Here is a 12682-nt window from a genome sequence, read left to right on the forward strand (position 1 = left end):
ACTTGTCTCTTGAGTTTAGCAACTATGCTCATGGTATGGTATGAAGTATGAACAATTAAGATTTCTTCCCAAATAATTTTTTTTTCCCTAACTAGTAATTCTTAATGGTAAAACTGATTTCTTTTCTTCCATCAAATAAAAAAAAAGGGGAAATATATTAAAAATTATTTATAATCAAAGATGTTTATAAATCAAATTAAATTAAAAAAATCAATTAAAAAATACCTTATTGTAGTAGTTTTTATGTTTTTAAATTGTTTTTCATCTAAAAAGTAATCAAATTGATATTCATTTGAATATTTTTTATAGTTTAAATATATTGATGTTAAAAATTTTTAAAATATTAATTTGATAAAGCTATAATTAAAAAACACATTCAATGAAATAATCGTGAATCACATTATCAATCACACTGCCACTCACGCATTCAGGGTATCATTAGATTTATAATTATGAAAACTATGAGCAAATATGACTTTGGAAGCACGTGAGGCTCAAAATGCAATTGGAGACATGAGATCCTCGGTATTGGAGCATGTTGTTAAGCACGATGAAATTGTCTGCCTCCAGCCAGAGTGGAACTTGGGATGTGCTCCTGAGCTATGTACCTTAAACAGACATGTCCTCAACTTCTGGGGCTAAGAGATGATACTCAATTGGTTTCGCTTCAACTTGAATTTACTCTCTGATTATCCCTCTGATTTTACTTGTAGCAAACCTAAAGGAAGTTACTCCTTTGTTTTGCTTTCCATTTATTGCTGTTGCAGGGTTTACTCTCTGTTGCAACTGTAGCTTCTTCCATCGGATACATTTTCACATTAACTTTTGCTGTGAATTTTATTTCACTCCTCCAGTATGTTATGATTTCCCTCTCCTTGTCGTAGTCTCTGATGTAATACATCTCTCAGGTTCAACGGCTGCTCTCAATACATATGGTTTTTTCCTATTTTCGAACTGAAAATTTGTCATGCAGATTATATGCACCTCTCTTATCCTTTACGACCTGATGTGGAAATCTTGAATAACTCAGTGGGCTCGAGTAAAACCTTTTCCAAGTCAGTCCCCCAATCGGGTTGGACAACTATGGGTGGAGTGCTTTGACATAAACATGAAATTTATATAGATACATACTATCTTATACTATGGTGATTTGAATCGATGATCGTTTAGTCACTAAAATTATGATATTATATTAAAGAACTATCTTAATCCAGAAACTTGAATCAAGTAAAGTTTGAGCACGGAGGCTTACTGAGTAGAGGTAATTAGAGGCAGGTATGTCAATGAATACTTCAGAGAGGGAGGAAGAAATTAGTGATTAATGATTATTTTCTGATCTTCAGTGTTGAGTGGAAAAGGAAAAGTTATGAAATGTTAACCTCTAATCTTTCCTCTTCAGAGAAATGTTATTGAAAGAGCTCTTGCTCAAGTCTTGCACCGATCCTAAGGCCCGACGAGGTAAGCTCTTTGTTTTCTTCTCTATGCGTATCTGTGTACTCTCCAAGCTTGTGTTGGACATGCTTTGACTCATGATCCTTGAGAAGTCGTCATGTTGTTCCACCGATAACTCTGTTTGTGAGATCAGGTGTTGGAAACTAAAAAAACATCATATTTCAAGTCTGGATAGCAACATCTTGTTCTTCTGTTCAGGCCACTAGTGCACTGTATACAGTTAGTGGACGTCTAGTCCAGGAAGCTTGGACCATCTAATGAAGGACAGGACAACATTGGTGATTGCTCATAGGCTAAGCACAGTTCAGAATCCCCATCAGATTGCACTTTGTTCTGGTGGGAGGATTGCAGGACTATGGACCCAATTGGAGTTTCTCGATAAGGAGGGTCAATTCTCTTCATTAGGTAGCACCCAAAGACTGGCATTTGAGTGACTGAAACTGCTAGATTTTACCGTTAGTTGAACAGAAAACACTAGACAGACAACTAGGTTTCTTGTTAAATTTCCCTCTTGGTTCTCCCTCTTGGTTCTTGCAGCAGCAGTAGTTTTGGGACCTTGAGTTTCTTCATTTTCTTCAGAAGCACTAGTAATTCCATTTCGAGAGGAACTGATGGCTGGAAGTAGCAAAAGGAGATTTTCTGGCTTGAAAGTTGAAAACAAGCAGAAGCTTCAATTGATTTTAGTCACTTTTTTTATATACTTGTCTTTTTAAGGCAAACTTCTAGTCACCAATCAAGCTTAACAACCACTAAAACCAAACACAAAACCCATATTAAGCCTACACGTCTTAGCCGAGCATTGCAGCTCGTGAAAATCCACACTTATATATAATACTAAACTAATCTTTTGTAAACAATTAAGATTCCTAAAGACATAGCATATTTTGCACAGCTCTAAATGATGCAATCATCGCAATGTCTGTTCTTATCTCAAGTTCCTACTTCCTACCCCATTTCGTGCTTCTGTTTGCATCAATCCAATTCTATGTCAATACATCACATTTCGAATGCCATGATAATGCCTAGTGTTGAGGATACTGATATTTTTGCTATGCTAGTAATGGAGCATACAGTTGAGCCTCTGCAAAACATCATATTCTATATTTTTCTGTATAAAAAGATGAATAGCTCATGTTACAGTATTAAGGATTGAATTCTCGACAATATCAAGAAGAACTAGAAAAGGAAATTGCAGCACTGAGTTTGGCCAGGCATTCTGTGGGAAGACCAAGGAAGGTGTTCATGAAGACATCGTTGATAGGATCAACAGTTGCGACACCTACCAGTCTGCATTTCCCTTCTTTATCCAATCTTTCACCCTGACCACTTCGTATTGTTCCTGTTGATTCCTCTGATGTTAGTCTTGTCTTTACAAGCAGCGGAGGAGCTCTGTAAATAGTCCCAACGGAAAACCAGAACTTGGCCATGAATTCAAGATCAACCTACAAAACATGGAAAAGCAATTGTTAATGGTAAATGGTAGTCTTTCGCTATCAAATTAATGGACTAACAGCTTGATGATATTCTTGGGATGTACCTTGCCAGAATCCTGGTCAATAGTCCCTTGAAAGAGTTCAGGGACCATGTCAATCTTCAAGAATGGTGGCAATGGCAATCCCAAGAACTTAGTAGTCCCACTTGTCAATGGTGGGATATACAGAGTTTTCATGTCAAATGATACTGAAACTGTATTCAAGTCACTACTGTCTTTGGCCTTGGTACATGTCCCGGTTCCTGTCCCGCCTTGAGCATTATATTCAAAGTCTGGATATCTTGAGATTCCAAGCTTGCAACCTCCTAGAGTTTTGAAGTTGACAGTGTAAACATCAGGCTTTGGCAGGGTGGTGGAGGGAATGGATTCTGGTTGGTTTGGACTGTAAGAAGAGAAGGCTATGGCTTTGATTCTGTGACTTGGTTTCCTTGTGGAGAACTTGAATAGAACTGGAGGGCTTGGGGTGTTTATCTTACAACCCATTTGCTGGAAAGTTTGCTTTAGAGATGTATGAACTGAGACGGAGGAGGTAGAGACTAAGAATTATGCTCTGGCACCTGAGCAATGGTAAGGTAATACATGTGGAGTAACCAAAAGCACACAAGAGTTTCCATGGTTTCATGAAATACAAATATGTGGTTGTTTGTGTTCCGAAGTTCGGACCTTATCTTCTGGCTTTGGCCTGCTAGGGCAAGAAGAAAATGAACCTTGTGGCTCTAAAAAACAGTTACATTTTTTTCATATGTGGAAATCAAAATGTTCGGCTAAGTATTCTTTTTAGCCTTGTAGATTCATTCATGTTTCACATCTATCCCTATAGTTTAAAATTTCTCAATATTACCCTTCTAATTTCCAAAAGGTTACCTCTAACTATTAAATGTGTGTTTGGGTTTGTAGTATCATTTGCAGTTGTGGTTTGAAAATAAATTTAAAAAAAACTACATATTTTTTTTAAACTAAGTTTTTAAAAGATAGTTTTCAGTGTGACCTGTATAAAATTTGTGGTATGTAATATGTGTTGATTAACCAAACACTTTTAAAATTATAATTAATATAAAATGTAGTTTCAACCATACCTCATCACGTTACTAAACTAAAAGTAGCCTACTCTTTAATCTTAATTTTGTGTTTCTTTAGGTTTAAGTGTTTTTTTTTTTAGATATTATAACATAAAAGTGCATCTCAAAGGAAAAAATAGCATAAATGCAAGGATAATAATAATAATAATAATAATAATAGAAAATACTAAAAGATATGGGTTATTCACTGAGCAAACATGTATTGTTCATTTTCTCATATTTTATGATGAACTCGCATTTCAAAAAAATTCAATTTATTTCTCATACTTTTTTTTGCACGATTTTATTTTTTTAGGCCAAATTAAAGGACAATTTAATCGAATTGATTGACTAAGGATAAAATTAAAAGATAAAAGACTGAGATAGTAAAGGTACCACAAATGGGTGATGGTTCCAAATTTCTCACAAAAAGTTAACTTCAATCCTCAAACTTTACATATTATACCTATTCAGCCCCTCGATATTTTTGCAATTCAATTTTGGTATAAAAATTTATTTTTCTTATTTTTTTAGTCCTTGATTTGATAGAGAAGAGAGATGTCATTGAATTCCGGTGGTAGAAAGAAGAAATGGCTTTGACACTGATTTCGTCCACTAAAATGGTTGGCCTTGGTTTTAACGTGTTTCATTTGGTGAGGGGAGTTCTACTTAGGTTTTTTTTCACCTTGAAATTGCCTTAAAAACCAGATCTAAGCTCAGGAAGCAAAAGGTTTCGGGTTGATTTTGGATTTTTATGTGTTTTTTTTTTAAGGTTATTTATAAGTTTGGCAAGGTGTTTAGCCTCTTTTTTTAGGTGTTTTTAGATTAAAAAAATGGGTTGAAAATAGATTTTTAGGTCAAAACAATATAGACCATGTTTTTTCAGTCACTAAGGTGATTGAAATCCAGGGGAAATCAGATGACGTGTTGTCTAGAAATTTTTTTCAAATAATATTGGGTCAGACGACATGTTGTCCACCCTAATTGTCATTTTAAAAAATATAGCCTAATAGTGAATGACCTCTTTTCTTATTTTGTTTTTTTATATATATTTTGCCCTTTTTAAAAAAATTATACTTTTTTATATGTGTTTTTTAAATAATTTTATAATTTATATTTAAATTAATATTCATTCTCTTTGGTTTCTTATTTTTTGTATTTAGCCTTTTTATTAAATAATGATTGTTTTTTAATTATTTTATATGTGTTTAATTTTTGAAGAGATTATTTTAATTCATCTATTATTTTTTTATATAATTGAAATTTATTTTTAAAAATAAAAAAATTATTTTTGGATAGTATTTCTAATAAGTGCAACCTTGCAAAATAATTTTTTTTATTTTGATTTTATTCAATTAATTTTATATGTGTGTCTATTTCTACCATCATTTGATTAAAAATGATATTAATAAACAGAGTTATTGAACATAATCGGGTATATGACTTGTGTTGCGATATCAAATATCTTGATCTATATTTACCTCTTGACTATTCCAAATATATATTTAGTTATCGTTAATGATTTGTTTTTCATATATTGACATAGATGATTCTAGATTTGTTTAATTAGATGTGTGCATAATTTTTTTTATTTACACTTAATATTTATGTAAAAAAACATATTGAAAAAGTTTTCATGTTTAATTTTTTTTGTTGAAATTTTTTTTTACCTGAGACGAAACGCTGTTCAAATAACTAGTAGTAGTAGTAGTAGTAATATATAAAAAGGAGCTTTTGGAAAACTATAATTGTAACATTGGGGAATTTTTAAAATATGTGGGTAAAAGTGAAACATTGATGATGTATAAGGGTAAAATGTAGTTAACCCAAAATATTATTTTACCTTAAGTTTTTGTTATTAAAAATAATAAATCAATCTAGTGGATCAATCAAGTAATGTCAATCTAATCCTTAACTGGGGTTACTTTAAAAAAAAATATAAAATAAAAATTGATTTGATAAATTTAATAAATTAACTCATAACTTGTAACCGATTCGTAGACCGGGTCACGGACTCCTAGATCAAGTCAGATGTAATAACTTCAGTGTCCTTACAAGGGTGACATGTATTTTACATATGACTGATGTCACCTTAGAATAATGACAGGAGGGGAATGCAGCCAATCAACATTTCTAAAATTTGCATGCTGGTGGGTGACCACATGGGTTTTTGGCATTTAGCTATTGGTTGAACATGAAGTCATAATTGGAAGCTTTGTTAGCTATCAACTCTTGAAAGGTCAATTTCCTACCCTCTTTGTCACTTGCAAAAGTACCCTCTTTCCTATCTCCTGAGCTCTTACAAAGTGGGTCCTGAACAGTGAGAATCCTGAGGGCAGACATCAAACTTGAAATATTGTTTTTTTGTCTCTTAAAATGGGGATAGCAGAACATTGATACATGATTGTGCTGGAAGACCTGCTTCTTCACTCCATCGGACATGTAATAATGCCATCTCTTTAGTTCATAGCCCGGGATAGGCGGCATCAAGAGGTATTTATTGCCTGCTCTCCAATTTGGAAGTGGCCCTTGTCAGGCTACTTGAGGGTTGTAATGTTTTGTTGCCACCATGACAGAGCAAAAGGAAATGGAAACCTGCCAATTATAGAATATAAGTCTCTATTCTGTTCACTGTTGAACCCCACCACCGGCCGTTTCCCCAAAATTTGGAGTACAAGCAAAGCTAAGAATCTGGCCACCCGCTGTTGAATGATTACAGAGAAAATGTTGATGCATTGTGTTTCTAATTTATTCATTTTGATTGATGATAACACAGCACTCTGTAAATTGAAGGGGAGTTACAGTTGATGACAGACCACGAAGAATCAAAATCAGAAGCTGAGGAAATGAAGATCAGTAAGTAGCTGCAGTCGGTATCCTGATCAAGACATCATTATTATATGATTTCCAGATGCTTACATTCAAAAGACACTCAGAAAATATAATATGAAACCTGGAAAACCTCATGGTATGAAAATCCAACTTTTATACACACGGGCAAGACCATCAATCAGAACATTTTACTCACTATGTAGTGAACAAACTGAAGATTAACTCATCAGAAAGACATCACTCATCGTTCATGAAATCTAGGCTAAAACCGTCTCTAAGCACACAGGGACAATATGATAATTATTATTGCACACACATTAGCTATTAGACTATCATGTGAGCACAACACTTTGTGCATCTCCAATCCCATTCATTTCCAATTCCTCTCTTTCAACAGACAAGAGAGGACCTTAGGGATGGAGCAGTTGGAAGATGGGTGCAGGATGCCCAGCGGATGACTGATTCAGTCACCATGAGATCAAGTTGCTCGCACTCACCGAGACCAATTGTCCGGTTCCTCTTACCGTGTATTCCCAATGCCCTGGACCCAATTTCTGCTCCTGCTCTCTTAACTTCAACTGGGCTGTTTTCCATTTCTCTAGCTTCACATCCACAGCATAGAGAAGGCTCAGGCAACAGAAGCATCTTCCCCAAGCTTATCTCTGAAAGTTGATTACCTCCACAAACTGAATCTATCCGAGAAATGTTACTAGATAATTCTAATGTGGAACTCCCTAGCTCAATTACAGGACCAGCACTGGAGAACGCAAAGCTCGGCATTGAGGATACAGGGGACATGAATTCCAAGGCATTTGAATCATCACCATTGTGAAAAGAAAATCCTCCAGGTGCAAATATAGGTGTTGATGGCTCCGCTAGGAAAGAAGAGAATGACGATCTGCATTTAAAAGTAGAAGACTGAACATCATGAAAGATGGGTGATCCAGTGCCAAAGCTGACATCCTGATCCCTGGCCATCAATGTGGAGAATGAGCCACCACCTAAACCCCATTCTTGACAACTTTGCTTTTCACGTTGACTAGGTTCTTCAGGATATGGTAAATCATACTTCATCCAGGAATTATCTACAGAAAGAAAGACTTAAAGACTAAATACTTGAAGAAAGCATCACATAAAAAAAAGAAGAAGGAGAGCAGTCTCTTGTAGCAGGCAAGATCAGACACAACCATGCTGATCAGCTAATGAGAAAGTGAAAGGGGGCGTTTCTTGACCATATGGCCCCTACCAATACCAGTCAACTGGACAGCTTATATGTTGTGATTCATATTAAGCCAGCTAAAGCAAAACCCATCCACATTGATATGATGACTTGTAATTTTTCTAAAACAACTCAAAATATAAACAGTGGAATGACATAGTTCATAAACAGCAAAAATTATCCATCAGAGGAGAAAACGAGAAAGGACATACATTCAACAATTCATAGGACCATCTAACAAATGATCTGTAGAATACAGAATACACTCGGTTGTAAATGACCTGTCAGCTTAAAAGAATTAGAGAGTGGAGCCTGCCTTGGTTTTTGAAATCTCAGCCAAATTCCATTCTCTTGTGATCAAGATTTCTATACATAATTAAGTAGTATGTACAATGAATAAGACTTTAGATTCTTCTAACTGGAAGTGATAGTTCTCAAGAAATTCATGTAGTTCTAGAAACGAACAAATAATTTATAACCATCTACAGGAATCATCTACAATCCCAACACCTAATCAGATCATAGAACAGGTTGATTGGATGAAACTATAAAAGAAACTAAGGAACACATATCCACAAAGTAAAATTTGAAACTGAACCCACCTAAAACCTGCTGAGCAGTAAACCTTTGTGAGGGATCTGTGCAGAGCATACCCCTGACCAACTCCTTCGCAGATTGAGTTATGTGATCCCAAGGATTTGAAGGAAACCTCAAATCAGCTGCCCTCACAGCATCAAATATCCTTGACTTGGTCTTACCCCAAAATGGTGGCATCCCACTAAGAAGAATATAGAGAATCACCCCTGCACTCCAAACATCAGCAGCCTGGTTATAGCCTCCTGCCAATACCTCAGGAGCTATATAAAATGGGCTCCCGACAGTCCCACGCAAACTCTGACCTGTTTGAGCAGATCCAAATATTTATTATTCTGTAAGAAAACTCAAGCTTTCCAAGAGAAAATAGCCAATATGACAAATTAAATGGTGAACAAAAGAAAAAAGATATGAAATGAGAAAATATACCAGGCTTGACATAGGTTGCAAGGCCAAAATCTGCCAATTTTATCGGTGATGATGAGGATTTTGAAGCTAAAAGGATATTCTCTGGCTTCAAATCCCTGTGAACCACTCCATTTTCATGACAATATTGAACCACTTGCATAAGATGCTTGAAGAGATCCCTAGCCTCAGCCTCAGAGAAACGGCCATGTTTTTCTAACTGTTGAAAAAGCTCCCCTCCGGCACAAAGTTCCATTACCAAGTGAACATAATTTTCATCCTCATAAACTGCCTTGAGATCCACAACATTATCATGCCCTGATAACCTGGTCATTATTTCAATCTCCAGCTTGACACTCCTTGCATCATCAGATGTCACCAGCCTATCCTTAGAAATCGATTTGCATGCCAGTACCTCTCCAGTCAACTTATCAGTGCACACTCTAATAACACCAAACTGACCCCAACCTAATTGTTCTCCGAGAACATACCTATCTTTCAGATTAGAGGTCTGGTCTGTGTCCAAAATGCTTTCAATCAAGCTTGAAACTCTATAACAATTGCAGGGTTGCTTCAAGGGTTCATGGCTGCTGTTGCTCTTGCCAACAGCCATACCAAGTTCGATCTCCCCACCAGCCCCCAAAATACCAGTCAGAATCCCAGCATACAATTCAATTAACTTCAAAACCACCAAACCCCTTTTTTTTCGCAAGAGCTGTTTAAGTCAAAAGCCTTGATGTTTTTCTCTCAAGTTACAAAAACCAGAATATAGGTCAAAATCCTAACAGAACCCTTCTTATGACCGCTTTTGAAAGGTGATAGTGACCCTTACCGTGACTGATACGATGCTGTGTATATGGTCTTAACATTACTAGAAATCCAAAACAAAATCCTTAATAAAGGCAAAACCTTGACATCTCACCTAGTAACTTCTTCCAATCTCACCTTGATCAACTAGATCTGGAACAACATAAAAAATAACAAAATTCAGATCCCAAGATATCAACTTTTTCCACAATACATTAAGAAAAAAAAAACCCCACTCAAGCAAACCCTCTCATTTATCACACTTTCCATTCAAACACTAAAAAAGTCCCAATCTTTAGTGCAGTATGCTAAAACCCTAGAGTAACCCATCAGCTAAACCCCCAAAAAACACAAACAAGATCAAAATTTAAAACCAGCCCATTGTTTTATACCTGAAAGCAAGACACCCCAAAATCAGATCCTAAAAAAATCCCATAACCAACTACACATACTCATGTTAAAACATATAAAGAGGGTTTGGGCTTCGTGGTTAGAGAGAGATTGAGACAGTTGGAGCAGGGGGGGTTTTGAGCTCTTCAAGACAAGATAGAGCGCCTCTTTCTCTCTGTCTCTCTATCTCTATCTGCTGTTCGCTTTTATTTAGATCACCCTTATTTTTTTAAAAAAAAACATATTTTTATAAAAAAATAATTTTTTAATTTTTATTTAAATTAATTTTTTAAAAAAATTATTTTGATTTTATAGTATAAAAAATGAATTTTAAAAAATATTTTAGAAGGTAATTTGCAAAATCAAACAAATTCTTAAAAGTAATTTGTTATTATAGTAGTGATTTATTTTTAAAATATTTTTTTAATTTTTTAAAATTTATATTTTATATCACTGTAATAAAATAATTTAAAAATAAAAAAATAAACTTTTTTAAAAACTGTTTTTGAATCACAAAAACATGGCTCTTATATTTTCTCTAATGAATTCCTCGGACTTGAAGACTTTGTTAAACCATAACATAGTTAGTAGGTTGTTAGGTAAGATTACATTTTTTTTCTCAACGAAACAATTCAATAAATTACGCGGCGTCGTTAGAAAGCAGCTGTGTCTTATTACACGTCAGATATTTTTATTTTTTTTTATAAAAACATTATATATATGAATATTTAATTTTAAAAGATAAGAGATTTACTCAATTATATTTACTAAATTTATTTATTAAAATAATTTTTTTATTTAAGCAAATGATAATAAAAATAAAAATACAAATTAAATTGATCGAATAAAATAAAATAGAAAAAAAATCATGCAATGCTACATATATTAGAAATATTATTTAAAATAAATTTCATCAATACAAAAGATAAATAAAAAATTATAGATAAATAAAAAAAACTCTTCAAATTTAAAAAAATAACTAAAAAAATTATTATTATTTAAAAGAGTATCTCCAAACAAAATGAAAAAAAAGAAATGGTACTAATTTAAATATAAACTAAATAATTTAGAGAAAAAGACCATAAAAGAATAATCATTAATTTAAAAAAAATACAAAAAAAAAAAGCAAACGCCAGGCGTTGTTGGGCCTGGCAAACCCACACGATTAGGCCCTTAATTTTTTTATTTGCAACATGTCGTCCGCTCCAAATTGTTTTGAAAAAAACAAAATCAAACGACGCATTCCTAGATTTCGGTCATTGTGGTAGTTGAAAAATCAGGGTTTAAGTTTTTTTACCCAAAAACCTATTTTTTAAAACACTATAGGAGCCGTGATAAACTTATCTATGGCCTTAAAACTCAAAAAATCAAAATCAACTTGAGTTCACATCTGTTTTCTCACAAATTTTAAAGGGAAAAAAACACTTAATATAAACTTTCCTCTTCAAATGAAATAATTTGACATAAATATTGTTTGTTTTGGTGACCTAAATCGGTATTAACAACATTTTTCTTTCTCTACCGCCGGAATTCGGCAACCTCTTTCAACTATGGACTAAAAAATAATAAAAATAAATTTTTGTACCAAAATTAAATTAGAAAAATATTGAGGTATTGAAATTACTAAATTTGGGTGATTTTTAAAGTTTAAAAACTAAATGTATATTTTGCGAAACTTATAGCATTCATGTTTGATGTCTTTTCATTTAAGTTACTCTTTTTAAAATTTTATATTTTAATAATAAATTAAAATCAATTAGTCCTCAGTTAGAATTACATCGCTAGAAAAAAATTTAAAATTAAATTTAAAAAAATATAAAATTTTACATAACCCATCACAATAATATATGAAAAAATAAACAGTAGAACCTTGCATAATAAAAATTCTACAGTAATACTTAATTTTAGAATAATACTTAATTCTAGATAATATCGAGCTTGAATAACCTCTTCATCTCGAGCAACTCAATTCATATTTTCTTTTGTTAAGTATTCATACTTTCTTTTGACTCCACGGAGATTTTATAAAATAGGATTCCTAAATATTCTCGATGGGCAATGGCATGAATTGTTAAGGATTTGATAAGTTCGAAATTAATTTCTTCATACGAATCAATTTAAATCTCAATAAAATTTCTTAATTTACTAGATTAATTAATAATTATGATAATCATTAATGAAAATAATTAATTGTAGTCAATTTAAATCTTCTTGTAAGTTAATTAATAACTATGATAATTATCATTAGAAATAACTAGTTGTAGTTAGTTTAAAATTCAATAGGATTTCCTTGTTAGTAAATTTAAGTTTCATTAAGAATTATGATAATCATTAATGAAAATGATTAGTCGTAATCAATTCAATTATTCTTAACTAATAATTATCAATGAAAATGATTACTTGTAGTTCATTTAAAATTCAATGGCATTCCCT

General features: G+C 33.2%; 2 protein-coding genes across 3 annotated transcripts; both read right to left on the reverse strand.

The window, feature by feature from the left end:
• Nucleotides 1-2534: 2534 nt before the first annotated feature.
• On the reverse strand, nt 2535-3644 carry LOC7482114 (uncharacterized). The gene is made up of 2 exons (XM_002318213.4): nt 2990-3644; nt 2535-2894 (listed from the first exon to the last, which is right to left on the reverse strand). Exons 1-2 carry the CDS (start codon nt 3425-3427, stop codon nt 2619-2621), a joined length of 714 nt encoding a protein of 237 aa, XP_002318249.1. The 5' UTR covers nt 3428-3644; the 3' UTR covers nt 2535-2618.
• A 3234-nt stretch (nt 3645-6878) lies between these two features.
• LOC7482150 (calcium-dependent protein kinase 26) lies at nt 6879-10441 on the reverse strand. 2 transcript variants are annotated; one of them, XM_024582416.2, is made up of 4 exons: nt 10252-10441; nt 9077-10012; nt 8656-8952; nt 6879-7919 (listed from the first exon to the last, which is right to left on the reverse strand). In XM_024582416.2, the coding sequence occupies exons 2-4, from the start codon at nt 9663-9665 to the stop codon at nt 7225-7227; spliced, it is 1581 nt and encodes a 526-aa protein (XP_024438184.1). In that variant the 5' UTR covers nt 9666-10012; nt 10252-10441; the 3' UTR covers nt 6879-7224. The 2 variants fall into 2 exon arrangements, with proteins under 2 accessions (XP_024438184.1, XP_002318248.2); XM_002318212.4 differs by having other exon boundaries at nt 9077-10441.
• Nucleotides 10442-12682: the final 2241 nt, after the last annotated feature.

The sequence above is a fragment of the Populus trichocarpa genome, chromosome 12 (assembly GCF_000002775.5).
Source record: "Populus trichocarpa isolate Nisqually-1 chromosome 12, P.trichocarpa_v4.1, whole genome shotgun sequence".
Classification (NCBI taxonomy): Eukaryota; Viridiplantae; Streptophyta; class Magnoliopsida; order Malpighiales; family Salicaceae; genus Populus; species Populus trichocarpa.

Bases quoted from the DNA above. Each gene is read 5' to 3' on its own strand.
- LOC7482114 (XM_002318213.4), bottom strand. From the start codon at position 3,427: ATGGGTTGTAAGATAAACACCCCAAGCCCTCCAGTTCTATTCAAGTTC. The intron at 2,895-2,989 runs GTACATCCCAAG...CATGTTTTGTAG, and splicing joins TTGACCAGGATTCTGGCAAG to GTTGATCTTGAATTCATGGC.
- LOC7482150 (XM_024582416.2), bottom strand. From the start codon at position 9,665: ATGGCTGTTGGCAAGAGCAACAGCAGCCATGAACCCTTGAAGCAACCC. The intron at 8,953-9,076 runs GTATATTTTCTC...CTGCTCAAACAG, and splicing joins TGCAACCTATGTCAAGCCTG to GTCAGAGTTTGCGTGGGACT. The intron at 7,920-8,655 runs GTGGGTTCAGTT...TTCTTTCTGTAG, and splicing joins TACTGCTCAGCAGGTTTTAG to ATAATTCCTGGATGAAGTAT.